This window comes from Oncorhynchus clarkii, chromosome 2 (genome assembly GCF_045791955.1).
Source record: "Oncorhynchus clarkii lewisi isolate Uvic-CL-2024 chromosome 2, UVic_Ocla_1.0, whole genome shotgun sequence".
Classification (NCBI taxonomy): domain Eukaryota; kingdom Metazoa; phylum Chordata; class Actinopteri; order Salmoniformes; family Salmonidae; genus Oncorhynchus; species Oncorhynchus clarkii.
The window spans coordinates 29,336,084-29,357,336 of record NC_092148.1 but is presented as its reverse complement, the minus strand read 5'-3'; the positions used below and the strand labels follow the sequence as shown (position 1 = coordinate 29,357,336).

Below are 21,253 nucleotides of genomic sequence, written 5' to 3'. Positions count from 1 at the left end.
AGTGTCCAGAACAACAGTGCAGGGTTAAGTCCCAACAAGCCTTTTGTTAAACAACAATTAATCACATTATAAGCCAATCATCATCAGATATGGACAAAACACCGGAAATAGTCGCAAGTATAGGAATGATGTGTAAAGAGAATTGAGACAAATCATGTCTCATGAGGATGATAGATATAAGGCTATGCCCCACCAATCCCCACTCACCCCCATAATCCACCACAGGGGTCCTTAGAGGAGACTTCCCCCAAACCCCAAATAAATTAACAATAGTGAGGCAAGAGATTCAGGACATCCCTTGATATCTTTGCTGATGAAATGTCCCAGTCCCAAGTGACTTTTGTTCATGTCATATAATCTTCTGTAGCCATCTAGACAGTCTGCTACCGCCCTAAATTGTATGACTTCAATTATCTATGAATTTGGTTTCCCCAGCCAACGCAAACTCAAGGATGTGGCTTTAATCAAAAATCTATTGAGTGAAACATATAAAGTACCAAATTGTGAATCATGTAGCTTTCTTAAAAATAGAACACTAAATGTATGATGAGTAGCCCATCCATACGCAAATAAATTTTAGCCATATAAATCTAAAAATGTCTAATACCAAGTTCTGTTTTGTCTTCAATATTGTTCTGAAGTACATTAGGTAAGGCATAGCCTATCATCGTCCTCCTGTCCATAATCGGTGATTATGTATGTACAATGCTTTAACTAAACATCTTGATTCTGATTAAATCTTACCTGGCCCTGGAAAATAAAAACAAGGTCAATCACCCACCCCGACATAAAGGCTGAACAGGAGTCAGTTTGCACAACGCCCTACCTGCCCACTCCCCATTGTGGCACGGAGTTGCACGGCTGCTACAACGTAAACTACCCAGTGTTCTGGCAGTCTGCGCAGGAAGCGGACGCAGCACAGCAGACAAGAAGCGTGGAGCACTAGCGGTCTGTCAGTCCGACTATCTGCCGAATAAAATAGGCTACACAAGAAGCTGAGCAGATAACCAACCACTCGGACAGATCCATGTCCCGTCCCAGTGGTTGAAAGAACAGAAAGAAACGAGAGGACACCTTCACATGCATGAAGAGCAACACACAACACAAGGTGAGCATGAAATTGATTTTTAAATGGATTGAGTAGCACAAAGTTATAATGCCCGTTTATTAGCCTACTGTAGATCTTATTACTAGGTCAATTACAAACAAAATAGGCTCCATCGTTTTGAGGAGTGTTTTCCTTCAGCGTCGAAATTCAATCGTGAATGAATAGCCTTCAGCATTGAGCATTGTCAATAATTACTTCCATATTATTTACGGTTTAATAATTTACAATAATTACTTCCATGTGATTTACGGTTTAATCAACTATGATCTGAGCTGTACATAATGCAATAAATTATGCCTGATCATATGTGGATAAATGGGAGAATAGATTCGAATTTAGCTTGTTTATTACTCTGTTGTAGGCTATTATATTAAGTTACTGAATATTAAGGGAATTTGCGAGAGGAGGTTTACTGAATGGTGCTGGAGCGCACGCTGGACACGTGTCCCTAGGCAATGTAACAAGGTGAATTCAGTGAGTCTTGGCGGTGCGTTATTCGGATGAGAGGTTATTTTGCTAACGGGTCAGAAATGCCTCACTGAGAGGAACATTTTATTTATGCCTGTTTTATCATGTTGGAAACGGGAATATACAAAATTATGCACGCATGCTAGAGTTGTCCTCACCATAACTAAACGCAAAGTATGCTACTTTCAAGCCGGGTGCACTGACTTGGTATTCTTGGATACGCATAATTGTGCATCTATTTTAGGCAGTGTGCCAGTCAATTTGTCATTCCAGATGGATAGGCTATACCCTCACATGTAACATGCCTTATATAAACTGCAAGCACAAGTAATGTATTGTTGTGCATAAAGTGGATTGTGTAGTGCTACATGGCATTTTAAAGGTTAACTGTCAGCCTGGAGGCCAGCGCTGTTGGAGAAGTTGACATGTGCTATAATTCATCACATGACATGTAACCTATACACGAAGGCCCCTCGTTTGACTCACCGTGAACTGTTCTAGACTGCCGTTTCACGACTACTTGTGACTACGGTCGCGATAAAAGTGAGATCGGGTGAAATTACTTCCTGATAAGATTGAACATCCGCGCGCTGACTGGAAAAGAGGCATACTACCTTGGACCATAATATTTTTTATCTGGGTAAAAACTAGGGCATGAGAAGAAATGATGGATGAGCTTCAAACCATCTGATCTCGTTCTAATGCTCTGTCATTTTCCATGAGTGATTGCAATGTTTCATTGAGTTTTACTGAGTTACAGTTCCTATGAGGAAATCCTTCATTTTAAATAAATTCATTAGACCTTAATCTATGGATTTCACATGACTGGGGATACAGATATGCATCTGTTGGTCACAGATACCTTTAAAATAAAAATGGGCCTCACAATGGGCGTCAGGATCTCATCAGTGTTTTTGTGCATTCAAATTACTATTGATAAAATGCAATTGTGTTTGTTGTCCATAGCTTATGCATGCCCATACCATAACCCCACCGCCACCATGGGGAACTCTGTTCACAACTTTGACATCAGCAACCCGCTCGCCCACACAACGCTATACACGTGGTCTGTGGTTGTGAGTCCAGTTGGACGTTCTCTAAAACGACACGGTAAAGAAATTAACATTAAATTCTCTGGCAACACTTCTGGTGGACATTTCTGCAGTCAGTATGCCAATTGCACGCTCCCTCAACTTGAGACATCTGTGGCATTGTGTTCTGTAAAACTGCACATTTTAGAGTGGCCTTTTATTGTCCTCAGCACAAGGTGCACCTGTGTAATGATCATGCTGTTTAATTAGCTTGGTGATATGCCACACCTGACTTGTGGATGGGTTATCTTGGCAAAGGAGAAATGCTCACTAACAGGGATGTAGACAAATTTGTGCACAAAATTTGAGGGATTTTTTTTGTGTGTGTTTGGAACATTTCTGGAATATTTTATTTCATCTAATGAAACATGGGACCAACACTTTACATGTTGCATTTATATTTTTGTTCAGTGTATGTTGCCTTGTAGCCATTGTGTGGCATCTGTTTACCTGCAATGGCAACATTTTATGTGGCCTCATGCAGGTTGTAGTCTAACCTGGATTAGACATTAGGCCAATGGCAATGGATCTATAGGGAAGATATTAGGCACTGATGAGCCAAATAAGTCCCCTAAAACACGAGACATGGGTGGAAGACAGCGCTACCTGAGATCTCACAATAAGGCATAGCCAGCAGGTAGAGGAGCTCAAATCAGTGGTTCTTCAACAAGGTTCTTATGCAATTTTACCACACAATAGGTTTTGACTTGTCTTTCGTATCTCACAGTCATTATTGGGTGTTGCTCGAGTTCCTTTAGACTAGGGTTGGGCCAGAGCATTGTGTGTTTTATTCATCCCCCACCAACTCTTTCTGATATTTGGAGATAGTAGATCCAGACTTGCAGAGTGGGGATTATTAGTGTGGAGTCATATACCACTGAAGGCCAGTCTAAATAACCTGGAGTACTAGACCAAACAAAGGGCACTCATTTGTCTTGCAACCACAAACAAACTTGCTGTGGTGTGTGTCTGTGTCCATAGAGCAGTTTCCCCCTCCGATTATATAGGAGAGCAACAGTGGTATTTTTTAATCATGCACTGTGGTAACTTTGTGGTGTTGTTCCATTTTGACAGGCTGTTGCATGTTTTAAGATGCGGACATGGACAGCTGTGCTAGTATATCATGCAGTAGTGATGATGCTGATTTACTTTTACTTCATAGCCAGGGACCCGACATGATCTCCCCCGCCACAATGCAGTTAGTTAGATTTTTTTGTATGACATTACTGAGAGATAAAGCTCATTGTGATTCTTCAGCATTTGTGTGCACAGTCACGGCAGTAGAACCTCACATTCAGTGGCATTCTCTATTCCTAGTCGCTCTTTGGAGATGAGAAGGGGTGATCTTTGGCTGTGAGGACAGGAGCCTGGCAGATTTAGGATATTGACCAGTGTATTGTGGAAGGTTATAACCCATAGACAACCTTGCCCCGTCATACAGATAATTGTGTACTTCCTTGATGTATTTGGCCTTTAAAGTTCATCCTTAGGAAATGAGCTTTGAGATCTGCCATATATGGGAACAGCAGTATGCGTCATCTCTTCCTATGCTCATGGCTCCCAGTCTGCAGGAACCAGCAGTGATCTGACTTACACTACCTGCAAATGAACAGTCTGGCATCATGGAACAGTTGCTAACGTCTGTAGTGTATTTTTTACCTATGGCAGTGGGTTCACACACTGCTAATTTAGCTGCTGTAATAACGGTTGTTGTCTTTCTTTGAAGTTGATCCCACCAGAGCAGGCAGGCAGGAAGATGCCCTCTGCTACGGCAGACCCAGCGGCACAAACAGAGCAGAGAGCAGGCAAAGCCAACCTCCAACAGCAGTCCGGAATGGAGCGATGACAGGAGCACTGACATCATTAGGATGACTAACATTAAATGTAACATGGGCCGGGCCTCCGCGGTGTTGGTGGCAGCGGGGGGATCCGGGTCTCTGACTGACCAAGCGAGGACTCACAGCGGCGGTCGAGTCGGGGTCAAAAATGAGCCACCTATGGGACAGATCGTCCTTTCAGACTCGTTCTTAATTTCTCTCTATCATTTATGTTTGCACTCTCTTTTTTTTTAGACTCTCCACATGTATAATCTCATTGGTGTTGACCCACATCAATCTGAACTGCTGAAGTACAGTGGAAGCCACAGGGCCTTTCATGGTTTTAGTTCACAATCGGCCCCTCATGTGTTTCTTACCACTTAAATTTCATGAAACCCACAGTCACATTTCACTGAACTCTTTATGTTTTCTCTGACAGACCAGTCTTGTAATAAGTCATTTCCCCAAATGAAAATCATTGGTTTGTGTGTGTCACATTGTATTCTCCAAAATTAAAATCAAACATTTGTTTTGCTTAATCATTTTCCTGTTGCGTGGTTGCCGTGTACCGCCCCCTAGTTACAGAAGGTGAAGCCCCCTAGTTACGGAGGGAAGCTCAGGTTCCTAATTAGAGGGTAAAAGGTCCTGTAAGTGACATCACCTTCCCTCTGGCGCTATGAGTGTGTGGGTGCCTGTGTGTGTGTGTGTGTGTGTGTGAGAGAATAAAAGGCAGCTGGTGCGAGACATTTGACAATCACTGCTGTGTGAAACTTCAAACACCCTCAGTCTTCCCACAAACTGTCAGAACCGGAGCTTATAATTTGACTTTATTGTTCCTGTTGCCTGGTTTGGCCGATTGTTACCACCGTCTGTGGGAACTTCCTCACCAGTGGTTCAGGGGAACAAAATATTAAAAAAGAAGAACTTGTCAAGAGACGGCCTTTAAATGAGTTGTGAAGGTGCTTTTGAGATACCTAGCCTCATCCATATAATTCTTTAAGATATCGCAATATTTTGTTTCACAATATCGCAATATTATGTTTGTGCTAGTTGGCTGTACCTGCCCCAGAACTCCTGTATTATTCCTTCATAGCTTGTTCTCCATCTTCTTTTTAAATAGTGAGCAATTTGTTTTCAGCTATTTTATTTCCATGACTGATGAAAACTTTTTCCTCATGGCTTCTCTCTTGTCCCCCCTACAAGCAGATATGATGAGCAATATGTTTGGATCATCGAATCGCAATAAAATCGCAGTGTCAAATTGCAATACGTATAGAATCATGAGAATCGCAGGAAATATCCTTTCGGCACCTAAGTATCATGATAATATCATACTGTGAATTCCCTGGAGGGCTGTGCCACCAGAGACTCTGGGTTTGCACCCAGGCTCTGTCGCAGCCGGCCGTGACTGGGAGGTCCGTGGGGCGACGCACAATTGGCATAGTGTTGTCCGGGTTAGGGTGGGTTTGGCCGGTAGGGATGTCCTTGTCTCATCGCGCACCAGCGACTCCTGTGGCGGGCCGGGTGCAGTGCGCGCTAGCCAAGGTCGCCAGGTGCACAATGTTTCCTCCTACACATTGGTGCGGCTGGCTTCCGGGCTGGAGGCCCGCTGTGTTAAGAAGCAGTGCGGCTTGGTTGGGTTGTGTTTCGGAGGACGCATGACTTTCAACCTTCGTCTCTCCCGAGCCCGTACGGGAGTTGTAGCGATGAGACAAGATAGTAACTACTAATAATTGGATACTACGAAATTGGGGAGAAAAAGGGGGTAAAATGTAAATATAATAAAATTCCCCAAAATTTTTTTTTTAAGTGCCCCTCCAGAATCTCCTTATCGGCGTCACAACAAATCAGATCATCATCCCTATTAATCTAGTCATTTTCATGATTCGCAACCGTCCTCCCACTGTAGCATCCATAGACCCATCTCTATCAGCCCCTAACCCAATAAATAATTAATCATCGATAACTAAATCATGAAAGGTGGTCTGCCCCTCCATCTCCTACTGGTCCCCTGTGTCGTGGTGACAGCTGTGGGAGCTCCTCTCACTCTCCCTCTCACATCCCTGTAATTGTTCACAGCCCTGCTGGGTACCTCGGTGGCTCTGCCACATCCAATCAGAATCACCCATAGAGCCGTAATATCCTCTCAGTCGCTGACGCATGACAGTCTGGACCCTTCAATTAAGAGGACATGGCAGTGCTGGGCCCGGCAGCCTCCGAGGTTGCCGTCCATTCCATCCGACCTCTCCATCCGACTCACTATGGTGAGTCTTGGTGACTCTGACAGGGCAAGGATCAGGAACGGGGGGTCTATTTCTGTGGCACTTGGGGCCTGTTTGTGGAGACGTGGGCCGACGACTGGGTAATGAGTGAAGGCAGCTGGCAGGTTCAGTGGAGGTGACACACTAGTACATATGGCAGGAAGGAAAACACTGGGCCTTGTTCTGGTTCTGTGTTTGAGAGGTTTTACCCTCATCTAGTTTTCCCCATGGTTGACTCCTTTATTCGGTTCGGGAAATATCCCCCAAAAAAGAAAAAAGTAGGGCAAGTCGTAAGTGGTCGGTGCTTGGTGGACCTCTGTAAACGTGGCATGTTTTCACAGGGAAATATGAACAACACATTAGCTGACATTCTCTCTTTTCCTCAGGGTAAGTTGAAAGGTAAGCTAATCGAGTCGTATTGGTTTTTCCGTTCAGTTGATAGCTGTGTCTGTCACATTGGTGGTGGGTTGGTGATAAGTGACTGGTAGCCTACATTGTAGGTCAGTACATTGCATTCAGGCCATGGTTCATCCATAGTGGGACAGATAGCAAATCGATCGAAAGTGTGAGGCTGTGAGTGGTGGCAGTGGGTGTCCTCTGGCACAGTGATTGGCTAGGATGTATTAGTGTGTTGAGAGATGACATGTTTGGTCAGAGGACACTAGGGAGGCACAGCTGGAGGAGCCTCACCCCACCACCCATGACTAAATGATAACCCTTTACCGCCTCTCCAGCACTTGGATGATGCTACAACAGACAAAATATCTGGTTGGAACATCCCAGCGACGTTGTAAGACTTCTGTGAGAATGTTTTGTGGTCCCCGTTATTTTCTATTTAGAGTGCTAAGAGGTTGTAAATGCAGGCACCCTCATGTTTAGACAGATCTTACACACAAGTTGCCCAGCTGTGCTAAACGTGTAGCATCTAAATAGTTTGCCTTTTATTAAGTAGATACATGGTGACATGAAAAACTGCAGCACTGACTAAATGTATTTTGTGTACTAACACAAAGTGGAAAGAGAAAAGACATGAGCCATCTCATGTTGTTGGACATTCCCGTACAGGCTCTGGAAATTGGCCGCATGCCTCAAACTCTCTTTTAACACCATGAAACCACTAGAAACCGGCATATGCTGTTTCAGAGAGGGCGAATTCTTCCGACTTATTGAAATCAAACATCTGGCTCGTCTCCAGCAAGAGCTCTAGCTAGAGCTTTCACACCAGCTGAGAGCTTAATGAGGGCTCACTCTGGGAGAACAGCCTTCATAACTTAACACTCCAGGGGCTTTCGTGATGTGCCCAGATTTATGTGTGTGTATAGCACTATGTATACAACCCCAGGATGGTGTATTTGGCAGGTTCGGAGGGGGGGGGGGGGGGGTCTCTGGTACCCAACAGGGTTCTTTCTCACACACACAGCATTCAGCAGTATATTTGACAGAGGGTTCGTTGTATTTAGTCACATAAAGACATGTTGGCGTTTATAGGTGTAACAGTGGTGGTCATTGCTTAGAATATTTACACAAATCCACACCTGGTTTGGAGGCACCACATACCTGCAGAGAAGCCTACTGCCCCCCCCCCCCCCCAAGCAGGCCCACACACACACACACACACACACACACACCCCAGTCCACCACCAACCTCTCCCATCTCCCTTTTGACCTCAGCTGCATTCCCCAAAATCCTGACCAGAAGGACTATAGGTCTTTATATTGGCTTTATATAATACCATTTTTCAACATTTCCTTGATAGGTTCCCCTTCCAAGTGCACGTTAGTTCACTCGTCGACAGTGAGGCATCATAGTAGAGGCTTAACATTCCACCACTGAGCTGTAGACAGAGAGTGGATCAGGTGTCACTATATTGTGGCACGGGTTACCAGGGAGTCAGGGGCTGGGACTGGTTCCAGAGGTCTAAAGTGGAACACAGGTTGCATCCATGGCACTAGCTTCCACTAGGGCCAGGGGTGGGTGGGACGGGGGGACGGGACGGGGGGGGGGGGGGGGGGGGGGGGGGGGGGGGGGCGAGTGTAACAAGTCAAAGTTACGAGTAGTTCTCCATTGGAACGATACAAATGTAATACTGAAAGGCCAATGAAGAGAGCTATGTTTTTCTGCATCTGTAGAATTGTCCATGTGGGCAAAACACATGCTTAATTGTATTTTTTCTGTGCATTAGGCCTAAAAAGTGTAACACACAAACAGTCAGTATTGAGTCATTGGGTTACATACCGTAGGTCAACTGTGCTGTGGTTATCAGCTCAACCAGGAGGGTGCCTGCTCCTGCTGGAAGGGAAAAAAAAGGGAGTCGGTTTGATCTGTTGATAAAAGTTAGAATAGTCGAGGAAGTCTGGCCGTCTTATCTCAACCGTTTCAACCTTTATTAGCTTTCCACGGGTGTGAGAGCTGATAAGAGGTTGACCAGGGCCGGCAGTCTTGCACCTCCAGTGCCACAATCAGGTAGTCCGTGTCTCTTGAGAAGCTAATCAAGGGTGCTTTTTTTTTTAAAGTGACGATCCGTACTTCAGGTTTTTGCGATTGGCCTCGGACTTTCCCAACCTTGAATAAACTTGGACTAGGCTAATATAAATAGTTGACTTATAGACTGTAAAGTGGTAATGACACGGAGCAGAACAGATTGTGTTCATCTCCACGTCTTCCAGTGATTACCATTGAATGACAAAAGAGCCACATTCAGTGAGTTAAGTGGGCATCTCATCTATTTTATGGTTGGAGGAGGTCTAGTGAGGTGGCGGTCCCTTGTGACCTGATGCCCCCTTGCATGACAGTGGAAGGGTCTGAGGTACCCCCCCCCCCGCAACATCCCCCGCCTCTGCCCCCCCCCCCCCCCCCCCCAACCATACATCAAGTAGCTAATGGCCTGATGGCACTCGAAGCCTCACAATTGTGATGGGATTTACGGTGTGTCACTGGCTTTGTTTGTTGGGCCAGTGGAGGGGTGTTATCCCCCTGGCTCCGTCTCTGTTATTTTTTTATTGTCATGTTTTGTTTTTTTGTCCTCCCCCAGCTAATGAGATGGAGTAGTCCAGGTCTTTCCCTTATTATCTACTAGACCCAGAGAGAGCCATTGTTTAGAGCCGTTAATAATGTAACTTCTGTGGCCCTAGTCTGTGGCCCTAGAGGAGCCAATTCTCTGTCCATCCTTAGAATACACCCTCTATAGATGTTTCTGTAGTGCTGGTTAACGACTGAAGAGGTTTAAACCGTTAATTTGGGCCGTTAATGGTCATAGTCTTTATGTTCACACATGGCGCTGTCGACCTGGGCATGTTGTGCATCCATAGAGTCTACAAACTCCGCAAGAGAACCCTGAATAGGTCCTGGTTAAAATGAGTGCAATGGTGATGGTCTTCCATCTTCTGCCTGTTTCATCCTACAGAGAGGAGCCAGATGTTTCAAAAGACAGGGGAACGAGAAAGGAGAAAATATAGGGGTGAAGATTGAGAGATAGTTCACAGCAGATGCCCCTCGTTTATTTGACAGGTAAAAAAGAGGGTCAACACATTTTAAAGTGCTTCATAGGTGGTCTCTCCGAGAATTGATGTACCTCTTATCTTGTGTTTATCACTCTGAATGCATATTTCAAAGTGGAACTTCTAAACTGAGGACGGCCGGTTTCCTTTGGATATGCTATGTTAGCTCTGGATTCTAGCTGGTTCATTGGTGGGTAGATGATGAAGTCCTCATGAACCAAACAAACACTTCCTGGGTTTGAAATCTCTCTTCCCCACCAGAGTAATCAACAGAAATCTACTGGCACTCTTTAACCCTTCCTAGTCAAATGTCTTTGCTTACTCATATACACTGCTCAAAAAAATAAAGGGAACACTTAAACAACACAATGTAACTCCAAGTCAATCACACTTCTGTGAAATCAAACTGTCCACTTAGGAAGCAACACTGATTGACAATACATTTCACATTCTGTTGTGCAAATGGAATAGACAACAGGTGGAAATTATAGGCAATTAGCAAGACACCCCCAATAAAGGAGTGGTTCTGCAGGTGGTGACCAGAACACTTCTCAGTTCCTATGCTTCCTGGCTGATGTTTTGGTCACTTTTGAATGCTGGCGGTGCTTTCACTCTAGTGGTAGCATGAGACGGAGTGTGTCAGCAGTTCCTGCAAGAGGAAGGCATTGATGCTATGGACTGGCCCGCCCGTTCCCCAGACCTGAATCCAATTGAGCACATCTGTAACATCATGTCTCGCTCCATCCACCAACGCCACGTTGCACCACAGACTGTCCAGGAGTTGGCGGATGCTTTAGTCCAGGTCTGGGAGGAGATCCCTCAGGAGACCATCCGCCACCTCATCAGGAGCATGTCCAGGCATTGTAGGGAGGTCATACAGGCACGTGGAGGCCACACACACTACTGAGCCTCATTTTGACTTGTTTTAAGGACATTACATCAAAGTTGGATCAGCCTGTATTGTGGTTTTCCACTTTAATTTTGAGTGTGACTCCAAATCCAGACCTCCATGGGTTGATAAATTTGATTTCCATTGATCATTTTTGTGTGATTTTGTTGTCAGTACATTCAACTATGTAAAGAAAAAAGTATTTAATAAGAATATTTCATTCATTCAGATCTAGGATGTGTTATTTTAGTGTTTATTTTTTTGAGCAGTGTAGCTTACCTTTAGCACCATTTCTATTTGAAACAGTAGCAAAGTTAACAATAAATTGAATCAGTTGTTTTTGAATTAGGCCTGTCCTCTGAGCTGTGCAGTGGGAAACATATAGGCATGACCTTTGCTTTTGGTTTATCAAACCTGGGTCATACTCATTAACCAAGTAGGCCAAATAATACCATTGATTTTAAAGCAAAATTGAGTGAGCCGAATCCATTTGTTGTGCACACAATCGCAATGCGACCCTGGTGACCACGGAACGTCGGACCCTTTTTGCGCTCGCTACTCTCTCGGCCCCAGTTGTCTGTCCCGGCCCAGAGGTACTGATGCAGCCTGACACAAAACATCTGCTTCTTCTTATGGGCTACGTGGAGTGCCTGGCTAAGCCTTCCCTGCAGGCGGGCTAGCAGCTTCACAGACAGAGAGGGAGAGAGAGGGGACAGACAGAGGGGGGGAAACGACAGGGTGGGGGGGGGGAAACAACAGAGTGGGGGGAGGGTAACGACAGGGTGGGGGGGGGTAACAACAGGGTGGGCGGGAAAAACAGAGAGAAAGAAAGCAGGAGAGAGAGGGGGGGGGGTGGGAGAGGCAAATACAGAGAGAGAGAGAGAGAGAGAGAGAGAGAGAGAGAGAGAGAGAGAGAGAGAGAGAGAGAGAGAGAGAGAGAGAGAGAGAGAGAGAGAGAAAGAGAACGCGAGAGGAGGTAGAAAAAGATGAGAGATGGACAGTGACGCATGAAAAGCCAGGGAGATGAGAGGTTAATAACTACCCATTGTGAGAGAAGGAGGTAGTCTACCTCACTTGCTTTGGTAATGTTAACACGTGTTTCCCATGCCAATAAAGCCCCTTGAATTGAATTGAATAGTCAGGGCGGGAGCGGGGGCGATGCAGTGTATTAGGAGAAACGTTCTGCTGTGGCCGTCACACGCTTTTCAAAAGAGAGAGGATCACAGTAGAAGGTGCTGGGTACTAATTAGTCTCATTAGAGTCAATGGAGTTAATGGAGGCTGTTGTCTGTGTGTAAATGCAGGTTGGGTCCCCTCGCTCTCACTGTGTGTGTGTGTGTGTGTGTGTGTGTGTGTGTGCGTACGTACGTACGCGTCAACCTGGTCTACTGACCTCACCCTGTGTTTTCAGATCCAACCTGTTTTCTTACCTTGTGGCTTGAAACCTGTCTGTTTCTAAATCTTCTCTCGGTTATCAATCACCGTGTGTGTCCTGAAGAAATATGAGCAAACTTGAATTTGGGCCACTCTCTGGTTTGTAAGTAATAAATAGTGTCCCAAACAACCAACGGCTAGCATTGTGATTCACACTGATCTATGCATTGTTCTCAGTGATAGTACTTACAGTGCTCAGAGCAAGAGAGAACCTCTAATCAGAGACTGGCTGGCTCTCTTCAAACGGCCGTTGTCACATCCAATGAATACAATGCCTTCAGAAGACGTTTACATTTCAAACAACAAAAGGCATTCTTGTGAACACAAGTCAATCTCAGAGGGGAGCACGTTTTTTGAACTTGGCCTTAGTGGAAAAAGGCTGTGGTTTTCAAAAGATGTATGGTCTATGGAGTTATACTTTCATATTCTAAACATTCTCCCTTGTTTTGTCATAAACCGTGTTTCTGTTAATATTTGCTTAATACTTGACTCCAACATCCTGCGGTTAACCGTTTTGTCTTCCATTGGTCAGTAGTAAAACCAGGATCTACTCCATGCCACAAACTCTATAGAACTCCTATTCAGATTGGATTGAACAACTGACACATCCATGGAGGGTTAGAGGCTGCCTGTCATCAGTACCCCATATTTGAGTTCATAGGCAGGCACTAATCTCGCTTTGCGCTCCAGTGGCATAATCCTGCCACTTGAAACGGCAATCCTACTGTCTGCTGGAGCACATATCCCCCCGAAAGAACGGTGTGTGGTAAATATGATGCCCCACCACCTCCACCACCGCTACCCTTAGTTATGCTGTTTCATTACCCAGTTTCTTTCTGTAGTTACACTTTATCGGACGGTCTGGATAGTCCATCTGTAGATGCAGATGGTCATACTATCAACAAACTAGGCAACTGCTTGCTAAGGTTAGGGTTAGGTTTAGAATATGGTTTAGGGTAAGGGTTACATTTGGAGTTAGGACCAGGGTTAAGGTTAGGGTTAAGGGTTAGAATATGGTTTAGGGTAAGGGTTACATTTAGAGTTAGGACCAGGGTTAAGGTTAGGGTTAAGGGTTAGTAGATACAGTAGTTGGTTGAAATGTTACTGATAGTCTAGAGCATCTACAGATGGACCATCCAAATAAAGTGTTACTCTTTCTGTTTTTATCCCTGTTTTTTATCCCTGTTTTTATCCCTGTCTAGGCTCTTTCCTCCGGCACCTGTTGGGTTTTGTTCCGGAACTTATTCCAAACAATGGGTACCTTTCCCGGCCTTGCCTGCTTGACATCTGGAAAGTGTAGCCGTCCCCCCTCCTCTCTAGACAGAATTTATAGTAGTAGACTTTCTAGGGCTTTTGACAGCAGGGCAGAGGGGGGGTTGATGTGAGAGAGGTGTGGAGGTTGAACGGTAGAGAGCCAACCTAAACGCAGGAGGTAGGGAGGTAAGTCCCCTTTTTATGTCATGGTGCCAGTAATTAGCTTTTTCACCAATTCATAGGACTTTGTGTTAAGTCTTGGGGGTTTGTTTCATGATCATTAGGGCTAGGATCCTTATGGAAAGTACTTGCTGTTTGCAAAGTACCTCTGTTTCTTTGTTATTGAGCCGTACCAACATACTAACCTTATACTGTTATGTAATATGAACACAAAACCCTTTAAAAACACCACAGACATAGATCCTTTTCCTGCCAGAAGGAGGTCACTCATTGTTTTGCCTCATAAAAACAAAGAGCCAAGATAGACTTATTTGTAAGGCCACTCTGAGAACAATACCACTGACACTCCAGCAGTCACACAGCAGAAGGAGCACATTTGGTTTTCTGGGCCAGTTTCTAAATACTTTTGGAAGGAAAGTAAATGAAAAACAGCCACCACCTGTGCTCTCAGGTTTTTGTAGCAGTTTTGGGGTTTACAGACAAGGTCTTTCTACTGCTATACCACAGATGGAAGCCTATGTAGGCTTTCGAGTGGTGCAGCGTTCTAAGGCACTGCATCTCAGTGCTGGAGGTGTCACTACAGACCCTGGTCTCGATCCCGGGCTGTATCACAACCGGTCGTAATTGGGAGTCCTATAGGGCGGCACACAATTGGCCCAGCGTTGTACGGGTTCGGGGAGGGTTTGGCCGAGGTAGGCCATCATTGTTAATTAAGAATTTGTTCTTAACTGACTTGCCTAGTTTAAATAAAGGTAAAACAAAAATGAATGTGGGCTCTCCAAAAGGCCTGATAATCTGCAAACCAACTCTGTAGAAAAACAACTGAATTTACTGGGCAGGGCCTTATTGCCACATGCTGACACACACATACATATATATATATACACATGCATGCAAGAGCACACACATACACACACGATAATCATGTTGGGATTCTCTGTAGATATAAATACTTTCTCTGCGCCTTGACTTAGGCTCCCTATCCCGTTATAAACACACAACCTCGTCCCCTCCCTTCCTTACTCCCAAGTCAGCGCAATGCGTGACCCTAAAAATAACACTGTCTTCTCTTTCTATGCAACATGCCATTGAGATATGTACCATTTTCAAACAACTCCAGTTACTTTTGGTTTCAAGTTGAACTTATCTTTCATTGGGGCTTGCTAATTTGGAGAGCAAGCTGTCCCGCTGCAACTGTGAGAGAGTTATTGCGTTGGAAGTGTATTGGTTGGGTTTTTATGCAGGGTTTTTAAATATTGATGGTCTTGTGTTAGTGAAGTATTCTGTGCAGCTGTTTAGGACAAATGTGGTGTGCAGAAGCTTTGTTCAACTCATCACAGCTGATTATGCAAATGTATATTAGGAGCAATGCCTCTTTTCTGTCAACCTTGCATGTTGAGGAGCAATCGTTTAGGGAGATGTGTTGAGCTCCTTTCCCCTTCTGCACGTAGACACACAGACACATTCTCTCACAGCTACAGAGTGTTAGGAATATCCGTGCAGAAGTATGATTGCTAAAATGAACGTAGCCTCCAAGATATTCAATTCCTCGTAAAAACCTGGATTGGCATGTTTTGTGTATTCCCAATAGCAGTCAGCTCAGTGCATGCGTGGGAGCTTGACCCAGCTCTTTCCTGACAGACACAGGACTCATTCCAGCTCTAAAGAGTGCGACATGAGCTCAGTGTGAGCTTTAGGGACTACTGTCACTCTCTGCCATATCGTCTCTCTCTGTTTCTCTGTCTCTGCTGCCCTGGAGAAAAGCAGGCCGTGCTAACACCTCTCTCTTTTTTTATTTTTCTCCCAGGGGACTGTGAGTGCAGGTGAGGTGAGGACAAGGACAAGTCCTTCATCCGTCCGTCAACGTCCGAGTGTCCCGGTGCCGCCCACTCTCAGGTCACCTCAACCGCGACGGCGGCCGAACAAATAGGAGTCTCTCGAACCCAGCGTCCCTGCCTGCCTTCGCAAAGCAAACATTTGAAGCCATTATATCTCATTTCCCAGGGCTAACCTTCGGTGAAAAGATCAACGGAAAAGGAGTGATCGCTCAGAGAGAGACGGACAAAGAGAGAAAGAAAGAAAGAAAGGGGGAGGGTGGAAAATAGTAACCCTTTCAAAGTGAACTCTGCCTGCTATTTCTGCTGCGCTGTGGGCAGGAGAACGTCCCATTTGGGAGTGCTTTTGGCCAGTGGCAACAGGATTTCCCTGCACCCTGCCCATTTATCCAAATGCCTGTGTAAATACTAGATAGAGATATCAATTTGTCTGGGCTCCAACAGTGCCCAAAAAGAGACTATCTATAGCAAGCTCCACATCAAACTTGGCCTCTGTGGTCACAGAATTGCTACCTATTTATTTCCTCAGTAGAGAGATTCAGGAACTGTGAGTGAGAATGGGAGCTGCTATGTCTTTAGTTCTGAAGCAGAAAGCTTACTGAAAAAGTTCACACTAGACTAGAACTTGAAAGGCACAACAATAAATCCAGGGCGACACCTTTCGCCACTAGCTGCAGGAGAAGGCAGCCATTTTGGGGCTGCTGTTTTGATGTCTTTACCCGAAAGGGTGGAGCACCATGAAACCGCTAACACCCATCGGATCCCCCTCACCTCTGAGGCTCCTCAACAAGGGCCCGGACTACCTGCGTAGGCAGATGGAGGGTGGGGGCCAGGGCCGATCGATCAGCGCCGTAGAGAGACTAGAGGCAGACAAGGCCAAGTACGTTAAGAGCCAGCAGGTCATTAACACCAAACAGGAGCCCGTCCTGGTGCCCTGCACACCACCTCCTCCACACCGTCGTCCCCTCACCGTGCCTGGGAGTGTCACCCCACGGCTGCCACCCCGCCGTTCCTCTGCCCCTTTCCCCACCCTGACCGGCCCCCTCAACGTACGAGACGAGAACGAGAATGATGACTCAAGGAAGGAGAATCGGAGGACGTCGGTGGATGTGGAAGCACGGAACAGGAGTAACGCCAACAAGGTGACCCCACCCAGCCCCAGGACCCCCAGGACTCCACCCTCCGTACCCCTGGTAGCTCCTCACAGTGCCCCCATCCTGAGGAGGAGCACCGGTAAGCGCATGCTGCGGCCTGACTCCCTGGTCATCTACCGGCAGAAGAAAGAGTGTAAAAGCATGCCTAGTGGTGGCGTCATACTGGGGAACTCCAACATGGAGATAAAGGGGTACAACTTTGTCCGCCGCCTCTTCCAGGGCTCCATGCGGGAGAAGAGTGGCGGGGGCGAGGGGGACACCCAGAAGATGGTGATCAGCGAGGAGAAAGCTCTGTCGCGGGATGGTGACTCACGCATGTCCTGGACCAATGACAAGGACACCGTGGACGGGGGACAGGGAGGGCCGGGTAGCCGGAGATCCAGTAAGACGGATCACGAGCGCTCACCGCTGCCCAGCCCTGGCTTCAGCTGTACACTGGAGCGGATTAAGAATGGTGTTAGCTGTGTTAGCAATGGCACCACCAATGGTACCAGAAATGGCAATGGCATCACCAAGGGCAACAACGTGAGTGACCACACTGACAACGCGGCGGACATCTGGAAGCGGGTGCCGCCACCACCACCACCGCGGCGGCGTTCAGGACTACAACGCTCCAAGTCAGATCTGCTTCTGCGATGCTCAGTGGCGTTGTCTGACCAGGAGCATTTCTTTGACTACTGCGGGCTGGACCTGGACATGGTGGACCGGCTGGGGCCTGAGAACTTCCTGGGTGGGGCCAGCGACGTAGACACGCTTTCATTGGTGCTGAGGAGCATAGGGGGAGGGTGCGGTGGCTCGGAGCCCAGCGAGTTCTCCCGCCACTCAGGAGAGGCGGGGCTTTTCCAGGAGGAGGTGGCCGAGAAGCTGACCACGGGGGTGTCAATCATCGAGAGGAACGCCCGTGTCATCAAATGGCTCTACAGCTGCAAGAACGCAGCACAGGAGGGGCCCAAAGAGTCCACTGTTTGACATCACTTCTCTAAAAGAAGACATGTTCCCCTATGACTGAAGGACAGAGACTTTGTTATTGTACTGTAATACTTAGTCTTCTCCCAGGTTGATATGCTGTATTTATAGGTCCTATGGAAAGTGAGGGGTGTGGATGTGGCTACACCTTATTTTCGAGTGGAATCATTTACCCCTGAAGATGTTAGTGTCAGTGAGTGTGTGCGGTTGTGTTGGATATGGCTGTCCCGCCCACTCCCTATCCTAACCAATAGGTATTGTCAGATCTATAGTGACTGACAGCCTCCCCTAAGCTCCGCTCTGACTCTACAACACACAATAAGGCGCATCAGTGAGAAAACAACAGGCACAGATGAGGCTGTATTTAGCGTCGTGGACGCACAACAACACAACCCTACACTCTTCTCTCGAACAAATTCATAATTTAGAATGGAAAACCACAAGAGTTTTTTTCTAAACTGGAGTGAACCGTGAGTACCTCATTCCGAACTGTGCCAGTTTAGTTTGTGTGGTGCCTTTTTTTTCTTCTTAAACGCGGGCGTTGGAACAAACACGCGAGGGCCCCTGTGGGGTCGTTAATGCACTGAACTGGACGAAAGTGAGAGAGGGAGGAAATGAGTGAGAGAGAGAGAGAGGAAACGAGTGAGAGAGAGAGGAAACGAGTGAGAGAGAGAGAGAGGAAATGAGTGAGAGAGAGAGGGAAAGAGAAACAGCTTTATAGGAGACTCCTCTCCAATTAAACACTGAGCATAATACTCTAGAGACAGTACTACCGCGACAGTCGTATTAGACAAGGAGGGACGCAGGGTCGGTTATTTTGATCCTACAGCACCTCTGAACCTTACCCCAAAGAGCGCTAACTCTTACACAGCAACTACTGACCACTGATCCGTTAGTTGTGACGCAATTGTGATTGATTTTGACAGCTACAGCTGTGTAACTGGCTGGCAGCGAACTCTGCATTGCCTTTTTTATCTGTTGCTACTGTGTAAGCTACCTTGTTGCCAATGCAGGATAGAAATTAAAGTGTGCTAAGTTATTTTTACTGAATAACTGGTCAATTCCTTGTGGAAAAAAAAGTGACTTTTTACTTCGCTACCACAAAATATTAACTTAAAAGGGCATTTTAAATTCCTCACAAACACAGATTTATTTTGTTGCTGTTGTCATGTAACATATTTCACCATAGTAGAAAGTGCTACAAAATGTAAGGGACCATGAGCTATCAGGTTGCCAAATATTTGAGGGTGTCACCTTCACAGAGCTGACGTTTACAGAGTCCCCCAGACTCCCTCTGGTTTGGGGGTTGGGGTTCCTCTCCCCTCTGGGGCCAATGGTCATCTGGTTCTCCCCCGCAGGAGACCCTAGGCCTGGGGGAGGACGGAAAGGGGGTGAGAACTCCTTCTCTCCCCCCTCTACCTTTTTAATAGCTGTAGATCCTGCCTCACTTCATCAATCTGTCAGTGATGCCCCTTTTTATCGAGATGAAAACGTCACCTTGATCAGAGTTCTCCCAGGGATACCTCTGAAAAATTCACTGAAGTTCTGCGGGTGGTATGTACACGGGTTAGAATGTGACACGGAGAGACAGTCATTGGGTGGAGTAATATAGGACCTGAGGAGGGTCACATGATAGGCTATGTAATAAATCAACAACCAATCCCCTTTTAGAGCCATGGTGTTTTCTCTCTGTAAGTAGCATAGCGCCCCAAAACAACTGGACCCCCCCCCCTTTAAACTGGATTTGTGTTGCAAACTCTTCGGAGAAAACTGTTCTCTTGCATGTTTACAAAATGTCTCTGTACATTTTTCGATCTGTTTTATTTTCCGTGTATATGAGAGGTTTTAGTTTTTACTCCAAAGAGAAGTGTGTATGATGTTGTACACAGACAATTTTAAGAATAAAGTTATATTTGTGTGAGAAAAACATTTCAATGTTTTATTGTTTTTGGCTCCAGCTCCAGTAGACATAAACAAGTATACAGAAACCATGAAGCAGCACATATTTATACCACATCAACACCACAGTGAAGCAGGACAAACTCTGTCTGACAGAAACAGTACATGATGACTTCATCCACTCTTTAACATTGCAAATCATAATTTTAGTCTTAAGTCTTACAAACTTGTCTAACCATTTTGTGGGTACAGGCAACCCGTTGTTTACAGGAGGCTAATAACTACTTTTGAGAAGAAAGAAACTCCTCTGTAAATAGCGTAAGTTGTTTTAGGAATGTCTGATGGAAAAGAGTGAGTGAGTCAGTGTTTTGATGTTGTCTGGCCCTTTGAATCTTTGTTGTCTCTTTCCACCACCTCACATCTCATTTTTCGCATTAGCTCAAGAGGCTGCCTGTGGTAATCCTTTTAGCATTCTGGGCATATAGAACCCCTGAGTGAGTTGCAACAGGTCCTGTTTACAGACAACACAAAGGAGACTGTGGCCTGATGCTATTTCTAGGTGGTCAGGCTGAGACGTTCGTGGACAACTGCTACCTTTTCTCTGTTTCTGTCTCTCTCTTTTTCTCTCTCTCTCTGCCTGTATCTCTCTCTCTCTTTCTTCACTCTCTCTCTACTTTTCTTCCCCCTCTCTGTATTTCTGTCTTTGTCTGGCTCTCTCCTCCAAACTTTATCTTTCCTCCAAATCCTTCTCCCATCCAACTCTCTCTATTTCTCTCTCTCTTGCACGCTCTCTCTCTACCTTTCTTCCACCTCTCTCTATCTTTCTCTCTGCCTTTCTATCTTTGTCTGGTCCCTGGTTCTCTCCTCCAAACAGTCTCTTTCCTCCAAAACCTTCTCCCATCCAACACATACTCTCTCTCTCTCTCTCTCTCTGAGGAGAACAATAGGTACCCTGTCTGTCTGTTGGTGTCAGTCAGGGCTGACTACAGAGCCTGCTGTTACATCCTGTTATTGGTTCGTAGGACCAGGTTTTTAACACATGTTCTTCTGGGATAAACAGACTAAACACCTAGTTGCAGCAGTCCATTTGAATTTGATGGCATCAAGTTGCATTGAAGGAAAGGCATTGCCACCAAATGTTGCTTTTCCAAATGTACAATACTACAAATAAAAGGTTTCCCACCTGTTAGACATCAAAGGGTTTCTAATGTGACTGGCCTGCGGGAAGTAGGTGATAACCTGGCAGGGATCTACCATCCACGGCTTTGATGCTGATGTGGGTTTTTCCTAATGTTAAACTTCAGGGGGCCTTGCAGAAAGCCAAACCAGACCTCTGACACCATGTGTTTAGCCAGCACCACCATATCCTTTCTGTTAGCTGCCCTGATTTTAATTTGAGG

At 45.8% G+C, this 21,253-nt stretch overlaps 1 protein-coding gene across 1 annotated transcript; it reads left to right on the top strand.

Annotated features, from left to right (window-relative positions):
* The first annotated feature begins 882 nt into the window (after positions 1-882).
* On the top strand, positions 883-19,881 carry LOC139380840 (protein FAM110C-like). Its single transcript, XM_071123941.1, has 2 exons — positions 883-1,108; positions 15,807-19,881. Exon 2 carries the CDS (start codon positions 16,572-16,574, stop codon positions 17,955-17,957), a length of 1,386 nt encoding a protein of 461 aa, XP_070980042.1. The 5' UTR covers positions 883-1,108; positions 15,807-16,571; the 3' UTR covers positions 17,958-19,881.
* Positions 19,882-21,253: the final 1,372 nt, after the last annotated feature.